Source organism: Leucoraja erinacea, chromosome 12, assembly GCF_028641065.1.
Source record: "Leucoraja erinacea ecotype New England chromosome 12, Leri_hhj_1, whole genome shotgun sequence".
In the NCBI taxonomy this organism is placed as follows: Eukaryota; Metazoa; Chordata; class Chondrichthyes; order Rajiformes; family Rajidae; genus Leucoraja; species Leucoraja erinaceus.
In genome coordinates, this window is record NC_073388.1 from 52,862,890 (window position 1) to 52,881,420 (window position 18,531).

The 18,531-nt window shown below is 47.9% G+C and overlaps 1 protein-coding gene across 1 annotated transcript in view; it reads right to left on the reverse strand.

Annotated features, from left to right (window-relative positions):
* atrx (ATRX chromatin remodeler) overlaps positions 1–18,531 on the reverse strand; it is a 225,058-nt gene that overhangs the window by 162,611 nt on the left and 43,916 nt on the right. The window contains 2 exon segments of the mRNA XM_055644141.1: positions 2,349–2,479; positions 5,594–5,640. Coding sequence (XP_055500116.1) covers positions 2,349–2,479; positions 5,594–5,640 — 178 coding nt within the window.

Sequence of the window (18,531 nt, forward strand, 5' to 3'; positions counted from 1 at the left end):
CCTCTGGATTGAGAGCGGAGGGGAGATAGTCAGTATAAAGGGATAAGGGGATGTTGAACAAGATCCAGACGAGGAGGGGTGGACAGTTGATGGGATCAGATGGAAAAGAAGGGTGGAGATAACAGAGGCTGGGACATGATTAATAGTTAGCAAGAGCTAAAGATGATAGAACCTGATGGGAAATGACAGTAGAATATGGAACAAATAAAATAGTGTAAGGGGGCAAATGGAAACTGCGGGGGTCAGGGATAGGAAGTAATTTGGGAGAGGGCATGGTGCTTGTGGAGAATAAAAATTGGTTGGATAGAGGGACCGAGGGGGGACAAATTATCTGAAAATGGAGAATTCAATGTTCATGTAGTCGGGTTGCAGATTACCGAGGCAAAATTGAGTTTGACCTCACCCTGGCAGTTAGTCAGGGTGAGAATGGGAGGGGAATTGAAATAGTAAGCAACCAGAAGCTCCAAATGACCATGACAGAGAGTGCAAGTGCACGGCAAAGCAATCACCTAGTTTGCAATTTGTCTCACAGATGTAGAGGTGGCCATGTCAAGAGTACCTAATGCAATAAACGAGTTGGAGGAGGTGCAGGTGAATCTCTGGTTCACCTGGAAGGGATGTTTGGATCCACAGATTTTGATGAGGGTGGAAGTATAGGGAGAATCGCTGCACCGTGTGGGAGGAATGAACAAACAAGTAAGAGGCCCTGCAGAAAGAAGAAAGGGTTGGGAAGAGGAAGATGCGAAAGTGGTGGGAATACACTGTAGCTGGCAGAAATTTCTAAGAATATGTTGGATGCAAAGGCTGGTGGGGCGAAAGCAAAGACAAACTCAGAGCTGCCAAGTTTTGTCAGAGCATTTCAGTATTCTAGTACCGAAAATCAGTATTTTGCTGAGGAAATCAGTATTTTAATGCGGTGCCATTTTGCTGAAAAAAGTGTTATTTTTTATGTGCAGTCATACCCGTGTAAGAGTACAAGAATGCATAACTTTGCTACCAATTGATATTTCTACACACCTTACTTGACAGTGCATTCATTGCCATCTCTTTGTATACTGCTGTTCGAATGGCTGCTGCCTGCTTTTAGCACCAGATGATGATGTAGAAGCCATTTTGGAAGCCTCCCTCTCCCCCTCCTTCCTCTTTCCCTCCATCTCATGCTCTCTCTCTCTTCCTTCCTCTTTCCCTCCCATCTTTCCTCTCTCCTTCCTTTATCTCCCTCCCTCTTTTATTCCTGCCCTCCCTTCCTCTCCCTCCCCTAACAACCTGTGACCCATAGCACTGTGGCCATTGCGCTATGTGTAAAGCCCATAGCGCTATGTGTAAAGGCAATAGCGCTCCAGCTTAAACTGACAGCGCTGTTTAAACCTGGAGCGGGCCAGGCCGATCAAAGCTTCCAGATCTTGAAATTTAAAATACTAATAGATTTAATATGCTATAATTTTTGGAGGTACAGTATGACTTTTTATAAAGATGAAACCGGAAGTCGGACTGATTTTTAAAAAATCCATATTTTACAAAGCAAATCCGTACATCCGTAATCTGATCGCATTTCCATTCAAATTACGAAAAATCCGTACAACTTGGCAGTTCTGCAAACTGGATTATATCCCTATTCTGTCTAGGGATGGAAGCAGGATGTGAGCAGATATGCCGAAAATGGGAGATGGGAGATGCGGGTGAGGGTATTCACATACTCAAAGATGCCGGAAAGTTGAAAACCATGCAAATATCCATGTCTACACTATTTTGTAAAAAATGAAGCAGTCAAAAGAAGTTTTCCGGGTAAGCAAAAGTTCAGCTAAGCAAAGAAGGGGAACCATTTGGATCTATGTTCTGGAAAGAAACAGGGAGCTTAGGCCTTCTTAATGGGGCATGGAAGTGTATGAGGACTAGACATTCATGGAGAAAATTAGCTCTGGAAGGCAAGATTGAGTCAAGATACGAGGAATTCAATGAGGCAAAAGCAGCCTAAAACAATGGGCCTGCCAGTCCTGTTCGTGAATCTTGGGTGGGAGATTGAAATGATCAGTACATGGGGTTGGTGGACCATAAGAACTTGTGGTGGGGAGATCTTCTGAAGTATTTAGAACTTCTGATGGTGTGGGAGACGGGAACCTGGTATTAGGTGGTGGGGTCATGGTCAAGGAATAGGTATGAGGTGTTTGAAAGCTGTCTCCTAGACTTAACAAGGTAGAAATCAAATGTTAATGGTTCAAAACTGATTTATGGAATAGCTAACGTTTAATAGTTATCAAATTATTATCTTTCTCACACTTGTATTGAGTTACAAAAGTGCACATTTGTATTTAGATAATGTTTCCTAAATATTTAAGAGAGATGTGTACCTTTAGGCAGACAATTCACATCTAAATTATCCGTGTCCTCAATATTTGAAGTCAGTTTCTCGCAGCCAGAAGCAGTCTCATTTGATGTTTCATCATCTGACACAATGTGCTTTGTCACAAATGAGGGTTTCCTGCAATCAAAAGAAAATTGAACACTATGTTCAAGGTTTGTAAAATCATTCACCATCAGAAGCATAATGGCACCATGGATCACTGGAATGTAAATTAAAACGTTTTGGCACTGCCACTTTGGTTAGCATATGAGATGCCAGTATTTCCACATAATGTAAAACCACCAGAAACCACAATGAATATGGCACTGAATATGCCATTATTAACCTTTCTAACATCTGCCAAGATACTTACTTTTGTTGGGCAGTCCTAAGATCTCGTAAAAGCAACGGTTCTTTATTTTAAAAAGTAGACATTGCTTATTGAACAAGTCTCAATCAACCTGTCCTTAGCTGATTTGCACAGGTTTACAACGTGGTAGGATTGCAGAGTTTCAATCTAATCTGAAGATTGTAAAATCACTTAGCACCATCTGCGCATGCTATTTTTGCCATTAGCAAAGCTGTACTCTTGTACTACACCAGCATCACGCTGGCACTTCCTCAATTTTTAAATACGTCCTGGCATGCTCTTCTACATTCTTTGTTGAACAAGTAATGCTAGGCCACCAGTTAAAACAGTACCAAGTTATTAGGTAGACAAAAATGCTGGAGAAACTCAGCGGTGAGGCAGCATCTATGGAGCGAAGGAAATAGGCAATGTTTCGGGTTGAGACCCTTCTTCAGACAGAAGAATATACCCATAATGTTTCTACTGCAAAAACTGAAGACAGAGAGAGAACAGCCATCTTGCTGCCACAGTATTCCAATTGCAGTCTGACCAGTGCCTTATAAAGCCTCAACATTATACCTGTTTTTATATTCTAATGCTCTCAAAATAAATGTTAACATTGCATTTGCTGTCCTTGCTACCAAATCAACCTGCAAAGAATCCTGCACCAGTTCTCCCAAGTCCCTTTGCACCTCCGATTTACTATGTCTTCCATCTACCACTTCTTTGCCCACTCTCCCAAACTGTCCAAGTCCTTCTCCAGAATCTCTGCTTCTTCAACACTAACTGCCCCTCCACCTACCTTCCTATCATCTGCAAACTTGGCCACATAACCATCAATTCACTCATCCAAATCATTGATATACAATTTGAAGAGTAGCAGCCTCAACAATGCTCCTGCGAAACACCATTAGTCATCTGAAGGAACTTTTGCTATCCTCTTTTATATTATTGGCAAGCTTACCTACACATCTCATCGTTTCTCTTATTGGCTTTTTAGTTACCTTCTGTTGGTGTTAAAATGTTCCCAATCCACTAGCTTCCCACTAATCTTCACAATATTATATGCCTTCTCCTTTAGATTTATGCTGTTCTTGACTTCCCTTGTCAGCTACGGTCGCTTCCTTCTCCCCTTAGAACCCTTCAGCCTCTTTGTGTTGAAAAGATCCTGTGTCTAAATTACTCCCAGAAATTTCTGCCATTGCTGCTACACTGCTGGGGTCCCTTTCCAATCAACTTTAGCCAGCTCCTCCCTCATGCCTCAGTAGTTACCTTTACTCAACAGAAATACCAACACATCATATTTAATCTTCTTCCTCTCACTGCAGGTTGGATTTTATCATATTATGGTCACTACCTCTTACGCTCCCTAATCAAACCCCGTTCATTACACAATACCAAATCCAGAATTGCCTTTTCCCTAGTGGGAGGGTTAGATCCAGTCATCATGGTCCATGTGAGTACAAATGACGTTGGTCTGCTCTGTTAATGAAATTCGAGCAGGTAGGGACTAAATTGAAAAGTAATGAAAGTAGTAATAATTTCTGGATTGCTACCCAAGGCAAGAGCAAATTGTCATAGGATCGAGAAGATTATAAAGTAGAACGCGTGGCATAAAGATTGGTGTGGGAGAAGTTCACCGTTTGACCTGTTTTTACAAAATGTTAAATGGTCAGCTCGACATAGACTACAAGACCTACACCAAACCCAAACCAATTAGGAGCAGACGAAGGCATTCAACCCAATTTGTGATCCCAGCTACAAAGACAGATGTATACAGCAATTTGTTCTTCCCCCGCACAATTAAAGCATGGAATAATCTCCACCCAACTATAGTTACCCAACCAGATGCAACTAAATTCAAAGTAGCTCTTTCTTCCCAATAACCCTTTCTGGCTTAAGCCCTCCCTTCACCACCTCCAGCTTAAATTCCATTTGGAATACTTTTGAGGACCAAGAACCAAGTGGGTGTGAATTTGTGGTCAGACGAGATGTCCTAAACCCAGGCACGGGGCCTTTGGTATTCTCGATCCTCGTGACAGAGAATAGTGTCTATTCCCCCGACTATACTATCCCCAATGACAACAACATATTGTTTCCCTCTCTCGGTGCCATGGTTAGGTGTTCAAACTTCCCACAGCCCCTACACACGTCTGTGTGTGTGTAGGGAACACAGAATCTCAGACCTACTTCGCAAGCTCATGGGCTGAGGCTCCTCTAACAATTCCTCTATCTTTATTCCCCTGCCTGCTCACTTGCAGTCACACCCTTCTTATGACCACACCCTTCTTATGATTAAATTGGAAGCATCAAAACGCGTCTAAGTAAATCTCCCCGCCCCTGATGTGCCGCAGCGTTTGAAGCATATTTCCGTGCTGTAATTGTTATATTATATTATATGTGGGACTAAGGGAAAAAAGTTGTTCGGCACAGACTTGTGGGGCCGAGATGGCCTGTTTCCGTGCTGTAATTGTTACATTATATTATATTATAAGCTCAGGCTTCAGGTCAAGGACCGCTTAAACCCGTTATTCCCTCTTTTCTGCTCTCCCATCAGGCAGAAGCCAAAGCATAATCCACCGGATTCAGAAGCAGCTTCTTCTCCCGTGTTATCAAGATGCTGAGTGGACCTCTTATAAGCTACGGGTATAGTCACCGATCTATCTTAGCTGTCATTGCATTTTTCTTTAATTTGCAGTCTCTCTTTAGCTCTAACTATATATTGCTGTAGTACTATATTCTGTACTCACTATTTTTCTTTGTATCATCTGTTGTACTTGTGTATGGTTTGATTATGCTGATGTACGGTATGATTTGACTGGATAACATGAAAACAAGTTTCACTGTGTATCAGTAATGTGACACCAATAAACCTATACTCACTTAACTTTTAAAATACTCACCTTCTTGAGTGGGATGATCCCGAAGACTTTGATTTTCGGTGGGAGACCTTTAAATAAAAAGGAACCATCAAATTTAGACGTAAATACTTCATCACAAGGAAACTAAAATGAACTAACGTGGACTTTCTAAGATTAAAACTTAGAGTTGCCCTAGTTTAAAAAAAAAAAGCTTTATGTATGCATTTCAGAAGCAATTATGTATAATTAACGTTTAATATAATGTTGAAATACCATGTTTTTACAAAACAGGGAAAGGTACCAGTTAAATTCTGGGCAAAATATCAAGAATGATAATGTTTCCATTTGACTCGTCAAATGGATCTTAAATACACTTCCAATGAGGACAAAAGATGGATGCATATAATGACCAAAATAGAAATATTCAATGCAAAGGTACAAATGCTGCTCATAAACAAATAAAAGGATTTTGTTCATATTTCAGGCACTCCAGAAATAAAGTAGGAAGTATTGCCCGGGGTCCAGGAGGCCGGTTAGTGCCCCCCCCCCCCCCCCCAATGGGGGTTCAGAGGGCTCCTGCATTTTCAATAAATTGAAAGTGATTCCCAAGCTTTCTGCTGGTGGTTTACATAACAGAAAAGCTTAGAATTTTTCTAACACATAACCAGAAGTTAAATATTTCATGAAATAAATAACTTCATACAGCTAAAAAAAATCTTTACAAAAAAAATTCTACCTGAAATAGAACCAGGCACATGCCATCAGGGTAAGCACTGCCTACACTGACTAAAATTATAAAAAGGTAATTATTAAATATAAATAGTAAAGGCATGGGAGAATTATGCCTAACTAAGAGATCGATCTCTTAGATAGGCATAATTTTCCGTGCCTTTCAACCGCAGCACTTGCAACACGCGAAGGTCTGTGCACCCCACGTGCCATCAGCGCTGCTTCAAGCCGTTAATGACAAGCGGGGCTGAAGGCAGCTGAAATTCTGCCTTTGCTGCACTGGGCATGCGCAGCGCAAGTTTTTTGGCGGGTTTTTCATATAGATTGCCATTATCTTAAGTGTATCTTCGGAAATAAAGAGAGAAGAATGGAGTTTGTGTACCGATAATGTGGTAAGTAAATTTTTAAATACCGCATTTCCTGGGGTGGGGGAAAGAGATCCTTTCACAGCGTTTGGGGAGTCTGGCCCGGGGTAAAGTTGCGGGGAGGGCACGGATGTTGTGAAGGAGGGGGTCAGGATCATGCCACTTGCGACGCTCCTTGCACGTAGCCACCGCATTGTGGCCGGGGGGGGGGGGGGGGGGAGAAGTAGCTTGGCGCCGGCCCGGACAGCGGAACCGGCCGCCACCTCTGCGCCTTCTGCCAGCCTCCGCTCACCTCTGGCATCTCTCAGTCCAAAAACCCTTCTCCTCACTCATGTCGGCCACTTCCCGCAAATCCTTAAATTCCAACAGCGCAATTGAGGTTACTCGGCTGTGGGAATTTAAGGATTTGCAGGAAGTGGCTGACATAAGCGAAGATGGTGAGCGGCAGGTGAGAGGAGTTCAGACGGAGAGCACTACCAGAGGTGAGCGGGCCAGGGGAAGGCGTTGAAATGGCGGCCAGTTATGCCGTCGGGTCCCGGCGGCCGCTTGCAGCCACCCGAGCTTCTATCACCGGCTACAATGTGGTGGCTCCGTGTCCGGAGTGCCACAGCAGCGGTGAGTGAGTGAGTGACTGGCATTATCCCCGACCCCCTCCTTCCCAATGCTCCTGCCCTCCCCGCAACTTTACCTCTGGCACAGACTCTCCACACGCTGTGAAAGGAACTCTCCCTCCAATTGGTCCCTTGAACAAGTCTTGTCATTCAATAAGATGACAACTGATTCAACTTGTCCCGGTGTGCTCCCGTTTATCCCACCATCTCTCCACCTGCCATCACCCTTCACCCCCCCACCCATTCAGTAATTCAGAATAAAGGAGACTTGGAAGCCTTGGGCAAATTGAATTGTTACTGTCTTTATTTTTATTTTTTATTTTTACCGAAAGAACAATCTGCGCATGCGCAGTTTAAATTTTTTTTTAAAAAGCCGACTGACTGCCTACCCCGTCGGCACGTGCCTGAATGCTACCTGCCTAGCACTGTGTGCTACCAGTACAGAAAAAGTGATTTTGGCTGCAGCCATCTTCTGCTTCATTAAGGGAAGCTGGTCGGTGATTGGCTGCAATGCCCCTCGGAGACTGTGTCTGATTGGCCACCTAGTGACCAGCGCATTTTGTGATTGGACACAACACCCTTGGAGACAGCAACAGATTGGACGGGAGGAGACCGATTTGTTGATTGTACGGGAATTTAAGGGAAGCTAGTCAGTGATTGGACGTAATCCCCTCAGAGACAGCGGTTGATTGGCTGTCAAATAATTGGGCACAAAAAAATTGACAAATAGGAAAACAAAACAAAAGAAAATCGGAATTCCGATTTAAATCGGAAGAATATCATGCCTGATATTTAAACTTGTCTGCTTAATGGTGGAACATGATATTGAGATAATTCTCATTATAGCCAGGGATTTATAGGTCAAACTCAAATCTCCAAACAAGGAATTAAAGGAAACGGCCATACAGTATTCAACTGTCTCACAGCAAGCTCACAAGATTTTCTTCATCTACTTTATTGATACAAATACATCGATAGATGCTCCTGAACACATCATCAGTGATGTAACCTGGGGTCATTGGGTGTTTCGGGTCTTTCAACATTAGCCACCCTCACCCAGGCGACCCAGCTGTGGTTGATCAGACCACGACTTGTGTTCAGGTGGCATTCGCTCCTCCCCGTGGACCTCCTCTCCTGATCCAGAGCCATTTCGAGGCCTTCTCCACTGCCTGTGTGGTGTTCTTGATGGCCTTTCTCCTCGCCACTCCGTTTATGCCCAGTGCACTCAAGGCTTTGTAGAGCGATTGCCCTGCAAAACCTCTGCAGCCAACTTCGATGGGCATACACCTTGCCTTCCAGCCCTGCTTGCGGCAGTCTATGACCAGTTCTTCATATTTGGCCATCTCCCTCTCGTGGGCCTCCTCCAGACGGTCCTCCCACGGCACTGTCAGTTCCAACAAGACGATGTTTTTGGTCGCCTCTGAGACCAGGAGGATATCTGGCCTCAGGGTGGTCGTGGCAATGTGCTGTGGGAACTTCAGCTGTTTCACCAGGTCTACGGAAAGCTGCCAGTCCTGCGCAGTCGCCAGGATTCCTGACGGATTCCTGGCTGCTGTGGTTCTTGGCAGCTGCACTCCGGCCTTCACGAAGGTGATCATCTGGGTGGTGGGGCGTTCTCGTCTGCAGCTGCTGATTCCCATGCTGATGGCTTCTGCAATGGGTTTGAGAACCTGGTCGTGACGCCATGTGTACCGGCCCTGCCCAAGAGCCTTTGGGCAACAGCTCAGGATGTGTTCCAACGTCCCCTTGCCTGAGCATTGCGGGCAATCTGGAGATTCCGCTTTGCCCCAGATGAAGAGGTTCGATGGGCTGGGCAGGACATCATACACTGCCTGGACCAGGAACTTGATGTGCTGTGGTTCAGCCTGCCAGGGCTCAGTCCATGTGACTTTTCGGTCCGTGGCCTGCTCCCACCTTGTCCAGGTTCCCTGCTGCCTCAATCCAACTGCTCTGGTACACCTCTCCTCCTCCACCACTGCCCTCACTTCCTCCTGGACCAGCCTGCGCCTCTCCTTCCCCTTGGCCTTGTCAAACTGGGGAGATGGGAAGATTCCCAGGCCTGCTCTTCCCCGAGTCACTGCTCCCACCAGGACTTTGTGGCGTATCTGGGACTCTGCTTGCAGCACGGCTTCGCCGGCTCTCCACTTCCTCCCAGTTTTCACCTCCACCCCTGCTTGAACCACCTTGGGGTCGCTGGAGTCCCTGTACAGCATCACCTCTCTGGCCCGAGTCACCTTGGACTCCTCCTCCAGGGACTTCAGGGGCAGCTGGAGCTTGGTATTATTTCCGTAAAGGGCGATGCTGCTAAGGCTCCTGAGCAGTCCCAGCCACCTTCTGAGAAAGCTACTGACTTTCCTCTACAATCTCTCTACGATGGATATTGGGACTTCGTAGACTAGCAGTGGCCAGAGTATCCTTGGCAGGATACCATGCTGGTAAATCCATGCCTTGAACTTGCCGGGAAGCCCCGACCGGTCCACTGCTCTCAACCAGCTCTCCTGCTCTTGACAGGTTGCCTGGACAGATGCTGTATCCTTCAGGCTGCTGTTAAACACCTTGCCAAGACTCTTCACTGACCTTTCAGAGACAGTTGGGATTGATGTCCCTTCGATGCTGAAGCGGAACCTGTCCATGACTTTGCCCTTCTTCAGCACCAGTGACCTTGATTTTCCTGGCTTAAACCTCATCCTTGCCCATCCAATCAGTTTCTCCAACCCCTGCAGGATCCACCTGCCTCCTGGCACTGTCGTCCATGAAGGCTCTGATTGGTGGTTGGCGCATTCCTGACTTGGTCCGAGGGCCCCGGCACTCTGGCTCGGCAGACTTGACGATCATGTTCATCGCCGAGGCAAAAAGGATCATAGAGATGGTATAAACTGAGATGATCCCAGCCCCCAGTCTGTGCCACTCTGATGTTGCTGACCCTAAAATAAATCCTCCTAATTACTTGTTGACATTCCAGCTTTTTTCCCCAATGATGGCATGTTCCTAGTTTTTCTTTCAACTAAGGGCCTCTCAACTGGAAACTGTTATAAATTATCTCCTCAAACATTATCCTGCAGGGTGATGTTATTCAAGGTCAATTTCTCATTCAATTTATTTTACTGGATACACAAGTGGAAATGCTACCGCAGGATACATCATACCAGAACAATGCATTACGATTTTTATTCACTCTCCATTTCCATCAAAATTTAAAAAAATCAAGCACATACAGCATATCAATTATTTATCCTATGGTAGATACTGGTTGAATCAACTATGTAAATAGTTCCCATCCACCAAAATAATAACAGCAAGTTCTGACTTCAAATTGAATGTATTTATTACAAGCTGAATAAATAAATTCTGCTTGTTTGCAGTAATTTGCAACAACATTAATAGCTGGTTTTCAGCTACTCGCAATAAAATTATTGGCAGTTACAACCATTTCCCAAAAGTTACCACCCATGTATATTATCCATATTTGGCACTCAATTTTTATAATTTGACCTGGTTTCACTCTTCCAAAATGAACTAATTTCCAGAGCAACGAAGAAGGAAAGGAGGAAAATTATTTGTCCCGGGTTGGGAACATTTCACGTTGTGTTTTCTATTCTTTCAAAACAAAATGAACAAACTGAACAAAATACAGGAAGATAGATTACCATTCGCATTTCATATTCTAAAATGAGAAATGTTCCCAATGGAAGTTTTTCTTTCACTCTGCACATTGTGACTCAGTTTTGAAAGATTCACTTCATTTCAACTACAACTCTATAATCAGCCTCAAGTTGATTTTAGACTTGAGATACACCGTGGAAACAGGCCATTCAGCCTCCAGAGTCCACGGCGACAAGCGATTCGACAATACACCAACGCTATTCTAAACACTAAACACACTGTGCCACCCAACATTCTATATTTATAATAAAACAAGGCTCAGATGAAAGAAAAATGGACCCGATCCTCCAGTATCCAAAATGGATCATAATTGAAAATGTTGGTAGGACTTTCCTGCCACCTGCATTCTGGATTTAGTTTCAGTTTAGAAATACAACATGGAAACAGGCCCTTCGGCACATCAAGTCCATGCCAACCATTGATCACCCATTCACACTAGTTCTATGTTATCCCAGTTTCTCATCCACTCACTTACACTGGGGACAATTACAGAGACCAATTAACCTGCAAATCCGCACGTCTTTGGGACGTGGGAGAAAACCGGAGCACCTGAAGGAAACTCAAGTAATCATTGGGAGAACGTAGAAACTCCACACGGACAGCACCTGTGGTCAGGATCGGACGTGGGACTCAAGTGCCGTGAGGCAGCAACTCTACGACTGCACCGCCCTATATTTAGAAAAATTGAATCTCGAAAGATAATTATATAAACTATGTTCACGGTTTACACAGAACATAGAACAGTATATCAGTATAGAACAGGAACCCTACCTGGACCCATGCAGTTTGCTTACCAAACAAAGATAGATGTTAAGGATGCCATCATCCACCTGCTCCATCGTTCCTATCCTTACTTGGATAAGCCGGGCAGCACTGTGAGGGTCATGTTTTTTTACTTTACCAATGGTTTTAAAACCATCCGGTCTGCATTACTATGGAGTAAACTGGCAAAGATGCGGGCGAGTGCACCATTGGTGTTCTGGATCACCAACTACCTGAAGGGATAACTGGATAATCACAATATATCAGGCTACAGAACTGTGCCTCAGACATGGTAGTGAACAACACAGGGGCCCATCAGGGGATGGTCCTCGCTCCCTTCCTCTTCTCCATCTACACCTCGGATTTCTGATATAACTCGGACACCTATAGAAGTTTTCGGATGACTTTGCAATTGTGGGCTGCATCAGTGAGGGGAGGGAAGCTGAATACAGATGTGTAGTCAATGACTTTGTTGTGTGGTGTTGGCTGAATCACCTACAGCTCAACACCAACAACACTAAGGAATTAGTGGTGGGCTTTAGGAGTGCAACCTTGTCGTGGTCGGGGAGCATTGTTTGTCTCAGTGACCCCGAGAGTTATGCCAGCGGTAGATTAGTCTCCTGTTAGGGTCTCCCATGCTGGACAGGTCGAAGGGTAGAGGCGAGACGAAGAGCGATCCACTGGTCCTCCAGGTTGGGGGTTGAGCACAGGGCTAACAACCCTGTCTCGTAAAACAAATATGTTACGGAAACAGCAACTGAAGGAATCAACACTACTGGGCGTGATGGACTTCCAGGGCTATTGACAAATGCTAGAATGAATGTAAGAGAACCAGACAGCATCCCAAGAATAGCCCTGCTCTGGACACCGGAAGGGAAAAGGAAAAGAGGGAGACCCAAAACCACCAGGTGTCAAACTGTACAAGAAATGAAAACAATGTACCTGACCTGAGTAGTGTCCAGCAGCTAGCCCAGAACAGACAGGAGTGGAGGAGGACCATCGTTGATGCCCTACACGCCAGGAGGCATAATAGGCAGTGTAGACTAGTGCATGTTCCTTTAACATAGTGACCTCACCACTACTAACCACTCCCCATATCACCAGTATAATTGTAACCTCCCCACCTCTAGATCGCTCTCTAGCTCCGGTGACAGACCACGGACAGCTAGGGCAGTAATGTATCTGAGTATTGTTAATAGTAATAAACAGTAGTGAAGACATAGTGCGTTTTGACTCGTCTTTACATGGTGTCATAGTAGTACCTTGCGCCTCTTAACGGGTTTTATTTATTTTTTTCGCCCCGTTCCCTACCCTCTACCATGGCCACCTCTTGTCGCAAGCCTGATATGCTGGTCTTCGACTCCGACATTGCCCATCGGTGGGCTGTCTTCGGACGCGATTTTGAGCACTACATCGCCATTGCCCATCCTAATGCCACCTCTGCAACGCAGTCGCACCTGCTCCTAAACTTGGCTGGCCCGGAGGCCCTGGAACGATCGGAGTCGTTTGAATACGGTGATGGTGAGGATGCTCGGGACCCGGTATGTCTTTTGGCTAAGTTCACCGGACTGTGCGACATTCCCACCAACTGCATTCTAGAGCGCTTTAAGTATTTCACCAGGCGCCAGAACCCCAGTGAGCACATTGACACCTACATTGCCGCGCTACGGCATCTGGCACAGCGTTGCCGCCTGGACGCGCTGACCCGGGACGTCCTGGTGTTCGGTCTCCAGGACGAGAAACTGCGGGCTGAACTTCTAAGGAAGCCCGATCTGACTTTGACAGAGGCTCTGCACGCCTCTCGCATGGCGGTGGCCGTCGCCTCCGTGGTTTCGCCTGCTGCTCAGGACCTTAACGTTGCCGTTGTTGCTGGCCGCCGGCGGATCGATGACCCGCCGCGCCAGCGTGGTTCCCCTGCTCCCTCCAGGGGCAGCCCGCGTCGTTGCCCCAACTGCAACTTTGCATCCCATCAGTTTAATGTTTGCCCAGCGCTGGGAAAGACTTGCAATTTCTGCAAAAAGTTGAACTATTTTTCAGCCGCATGTCGGTCCCGTGGGAATCCGGCTCCTGCCCCCAGGAGAATGCTAAACAACCTTGCTGAGGCTGATAGCGCTCTCGGTTCACAGCACTATTCGGACGAACTCCCTGATTCTGATACCAGTTACTCCCATGATGAATCAAGCATTTTTTCATTATTGCCTGCACCTGGGCTGATTACGGATCCCTCGGTGCGTGTTACTGTGAATGGGTCGACCTTCCCAGCGAAACTTGACACGGGGGTGGTTACGAATGTTATGTCGGTGAGCTTCTTTAATAAAATAAGGTCTGGTGAGAAGGTCACTCCAGACTACTCCCATCTACATGCCTATTGGGGCGGTGTGCTCGTACCAGTCGGGAAGGCAACCCTTATCTGTAAGGTTTTGAAGGCCTCTCGGCCCCTCACTTTTTATCTGCTGGACACTGAGAACACCACGCTGTTGGGCGCCCGTGCGTGCCATTACCTCGGTTTGGTCTCCTTTCACCGCGATATCCACCTGGTGCGGACCCTCCTGGACCCCCTGCGTGAGTACCCGGATCGTTTCGACGACGAGCTGGGCAGGCTACCCTGCAATTACAAGATCGTTGTCGACCCAGGTGTCGAGCCTGTGGTCCGCCCGCCACACCGCGTCTCCTTTGCCATGAAGGACAAGGTAGAGTCGACTCTGCGCCACATGGTGGCCGGGGGCATCGTCAAGGAGGTGAGTGATCCCACCCGGTGGGTCTCCACCATGGTTGTTGCTGCAAAGAAGGATAAGAGTGAGCTTCGCATTTGTATAAACCCCAAGGACCTGAACCTTGCCATCAAGCGCCCGCACTACCCCATGCGGACGGTGGAGGACGTCGCTGCACAGGTTGGCCCGGCCACTGTCTTCTCGGTCCTCGATGCCAAGAGCTCTTTCTGGCAGATACCGCTGGATGAACGTTCCTCATACCTGACCACCTTCAGTACACCCTTCGGCAGGTTCCGTTTCCTTCGTATGCCATTCGGGATCAATTCTGCCAGTGAGGTCTTCCAGCGCACCATGGAGCAGCTGTTTGCCGGTCTGCCATGTGCCATCATAGTCGACGACATCCTGGTATACGGGAAGGACGTCGCTGAGCACGACCTCCACCTCCGCCAAGTCCTGGACAGGGCTCGTGAGATCAACCTTAAGCTTAACCCTAAGAAGTGCCTTCCCAGAGGTCACGTACGTGGGCCACGTCTCCACGGCTGAGGGGCTGATGCCTGACCCGCAGAAGACGGCTGCGGTCTCTGGGATGTCTGCACCCGCCGACGTGCCCAGCCTGCAGCGCTTTCTGGGCATGGTGAACTACCCGGGGAAGTTCATTCCCGACCTCAGTGAGCTGAGTGCGCCCCTGAGGGAGCTGATCAAAAAGGACAATGCCTGGGCTTGGTCCTCGAAGCACCAGAAGGCGTTTGACATCCTGAAGTCCAGGCTGGTTAGTACCCCCACTCTCAAGTTCTTCGACTTGCAGCGTCCTATTGTCCTCACCTGCGACGCCTCGAAGTTCGGTCTTGGTGCCGCCTGCCTGCAGTTGCCTGTCTCCTACGCTTCTTGCACCATGACCCCCGCTGAGCAGCGTTATGCCCAAATCGAGAAGGAGCTCCTCGCCGTGGTGTTTGCCTGCTCGAAGTTTAAGGATTACGTCCTGGGCAACACCGTCACTATCGAAACCGACCACCAGCCGCTGGTCACGATCCTGAACAATCCGATCCACGCCGCCTCATCCCGCTTGCAGCGCATGATGCTGCAGCTCCAGCGCTTCACGTTTCGGATCGTGTACCGCAAGGGCAAGGACATGTTTGTGGCCGACACACTGTCCCGCGCACCGCTGACATCCACAACCCGTCACCCGTACGAATCGTCTGACCTGATGGTGTTAAACGTTAATATTGTGCCTTCACAGCAGATGCAGTCCCTGGTCCAGCACACTGCCAAAGATCCTGCCTTGCAGCAGCTTGCCGACGTCATCCAGCGTGGTTGGCCTGACCGTCGCTCATCCTTGCCGGCCGGTGCCGTGCCCTACTTCCTGGCCCGGGATGAGCTTATGCTGCATGACGGAGTGGTGGTGAAGGGCCACAAGGTTGTGGTGCCTGCCGCACTGCGGGACCACTACTTTCAAACCGCCCACAGCGGCCATCCCGGGGGCCGAGGCCACTCTGTCCCAGGCACAGAACCAGTTCCATTGGCCCGGCATGGCCCCGGACATCCGGGAGAGGGTCTCCGCCTCTCCACCTGCAATAGTCTCTCTCCCCACCAGCAACGGCAGCCGCTTCTACAACAGCCTGCCCCCGGTCTGCCATGGCTGGCAGTCGCCACTGACATCTTCGAATGGCGTGACAAGCACTTCCTGGTCCTTGTGGATTCCTACTCCAGCTGGTTCGAGGTGGACCAGCTGACCTCCCTCACATCTGCTGCTGTCATTGGGAAGCTACGCCGCCACTTTGCAACCTTTGGCTCCCCTGCGAGTTTGCAGTCGGACAACGGTAGCCAGTTTTCAAGTGCGGAGTTCCGCGATTTCGCTGCCACCTGGAACTATCGTCACTTCACCAGCAGCCCCGAGTACCCGCAGAGCAACGGCCTTGCAGAGCGCGCTGTCCGTAGTGCCAAGGAATTGCTGGAGCACTGCAGACTTTCCCGGTCGGATTTTCACCTGGCCCTCCTCAACCTCCGCAACATTTCCCGAGACCCTGCCCTGGGCTCGCCTGCTCAGCGACTCATGTCCCGCACCATGCGCCCACCTACCCCTGTGTCCCAGCAGTCCTTGGTGCCTTCTGTCCTCCGCCCTGCTGCCGTTCAGGAGCGCATTGCCCAAAAGCACGAAATACAAAAACGCTCCCACGACAAGTCCTGCCGTCCCCTTCCGCGGCTGTTCCCTGGTCAGGTCGTCCGTATGCAGTCCCCCCCTGGACACTACCGACTGGCGGTAGTCATCGGCTCTGCCGGTTCGCCACACTCTTACCTCATTGACCATGAGGGTACCATCTATCGCCGCTCCCGCCAGCACCTGCGGCTTGTCAACGAGTCGACTCCACCCCCTTGTGCCCCCCCGATTTCTTCCTCTCTGCCTACCCCTCGCATGCCCAGAACTCTGCCTTCTCAGCTCTTTGTGCCCCGCTCCCCTGCTGCCTGTCCGCCATCGCCTATTCGTTTGCCCGCCTCTGTGTCAATTTCCCCTCCCCGGGCTCCACTCCTTTCCTCTCCACCCCGGTCTCCGGCACGTTCTCCCACTCCCGCTCCTGTTCCTGCGGAGGAGGGGGAGGGCGAGTTGCGCACTCGCTCCGGGCGGTTGGTCAAGCCGCCTGTACGTTATGGGGAATTTGTTTAACTGTTGCCTGCCTGTGTGTGCGGTTAACTGCTTGTAGCGTATGAGTCGTGGTCGCCCTGTCCCTGCCGTCCTGCTTTGTTTCCAAGGGAAAGGATGTAGACTAGTGCATGTTCCTTTAACATAGTGACCTCACCACTACTAATCACTCCCCATATCACCAGTATAATTGTAACCACGGACAGCTAGGGCAGTAATGTATCTGAGTATTGTTAATAGTAATAAACAGTAGTGAAGACATAGTGCGTTTTGACTCGTCTTTACAGGCAGTAAGTAAGTTTAGTAGAGGAACACCCCTGTCCCCCGTCTCCATCAATGGTGTGAATGTGCTGTTTACCAAGGAGTACAAGATGGACAGGGCTAGTTGTATTTTTTGAAAAGGCTCCGCTCCTTCAATGTCTACAAGATGCTGCAGATGTTCTACCAATCGATGGTAGCCAGTGCCATCTACTTCGCCGTTGTGCACTGGGGCAGCAGGGCAAAGGCTGCGGACGGCAACAGGATTAACAAACTCGTCAGGCTTCCTCCTGGGGGCGGTTGGGTTCATGGGAGATGGTCTTGGAGGGGATGATGCTCCTCAAACTGCAGAGCATCTTGGACATTACAGCTCACCCCCTCCATGACACACTGGTCAACCTGAGGAGTACCTTCAACAAACTAGTTCCACCAAGATGTAGTACAGAACGCCACAGGAGATTTCCCCTGTGGCTATCAAACTGTAAAACTCCTCCCCCTTCTGTCATGGGGTAGACTGAGATGCCCCCAAGAAAATCTTTGCACATCCCCAATCCTTTCCACTCGTAACTTTAATTTCAAGTATCTTGTGGTTTATGCCTGTTGGCAGATCAATTTCCCATTGAGAATATCGTATTACATAGGAAAATACATTCTGGCCCACAATGTCCATGCCAAACATGATGCTAAGTTAAACTAATCTCCTTTGCCTGCACGTGATCCATATTTCTCAATTCCCTGCATATACTTGTGCCTAACCAAAATCCTCCTAAATACCCCTATCATGTCTGCCCCATCAGCATTCAGAACACTCACCATTTCTTGTAAAAAAAATTGCCCTGCATATTCGTTAAACTTTTCCCTCTTACGTTAAGCTATGCCCTCCAGTATCTGGTATTTCCACCCTGGGGAAAAAGAGTAACTATCCTACCTATTTCTCTCATAATCATATATACTGCCAGGTCTTCCCTTCAACCTCTGATTCTTCAGAGAAAACAATCCATGTTTTGCCCAACCTCTCCTAATAGAAAATATCCTCTAATCCAGGCAACAGTTTAGTAAACTTCTACTGCACCAAAGCCTCCACATCCCTCCCGTAATGGAGCAACTGAGAACTGCACACAAATCTCTAAATGCAACATACTAAATGTCCTGTAATGTTGCAACATGGCTTCCCGACTCTTATACACTTTGCCCCTGACCAATGAAGGCAGAGACCATTTGCCTTCTTTACCACTATCTACTTGTG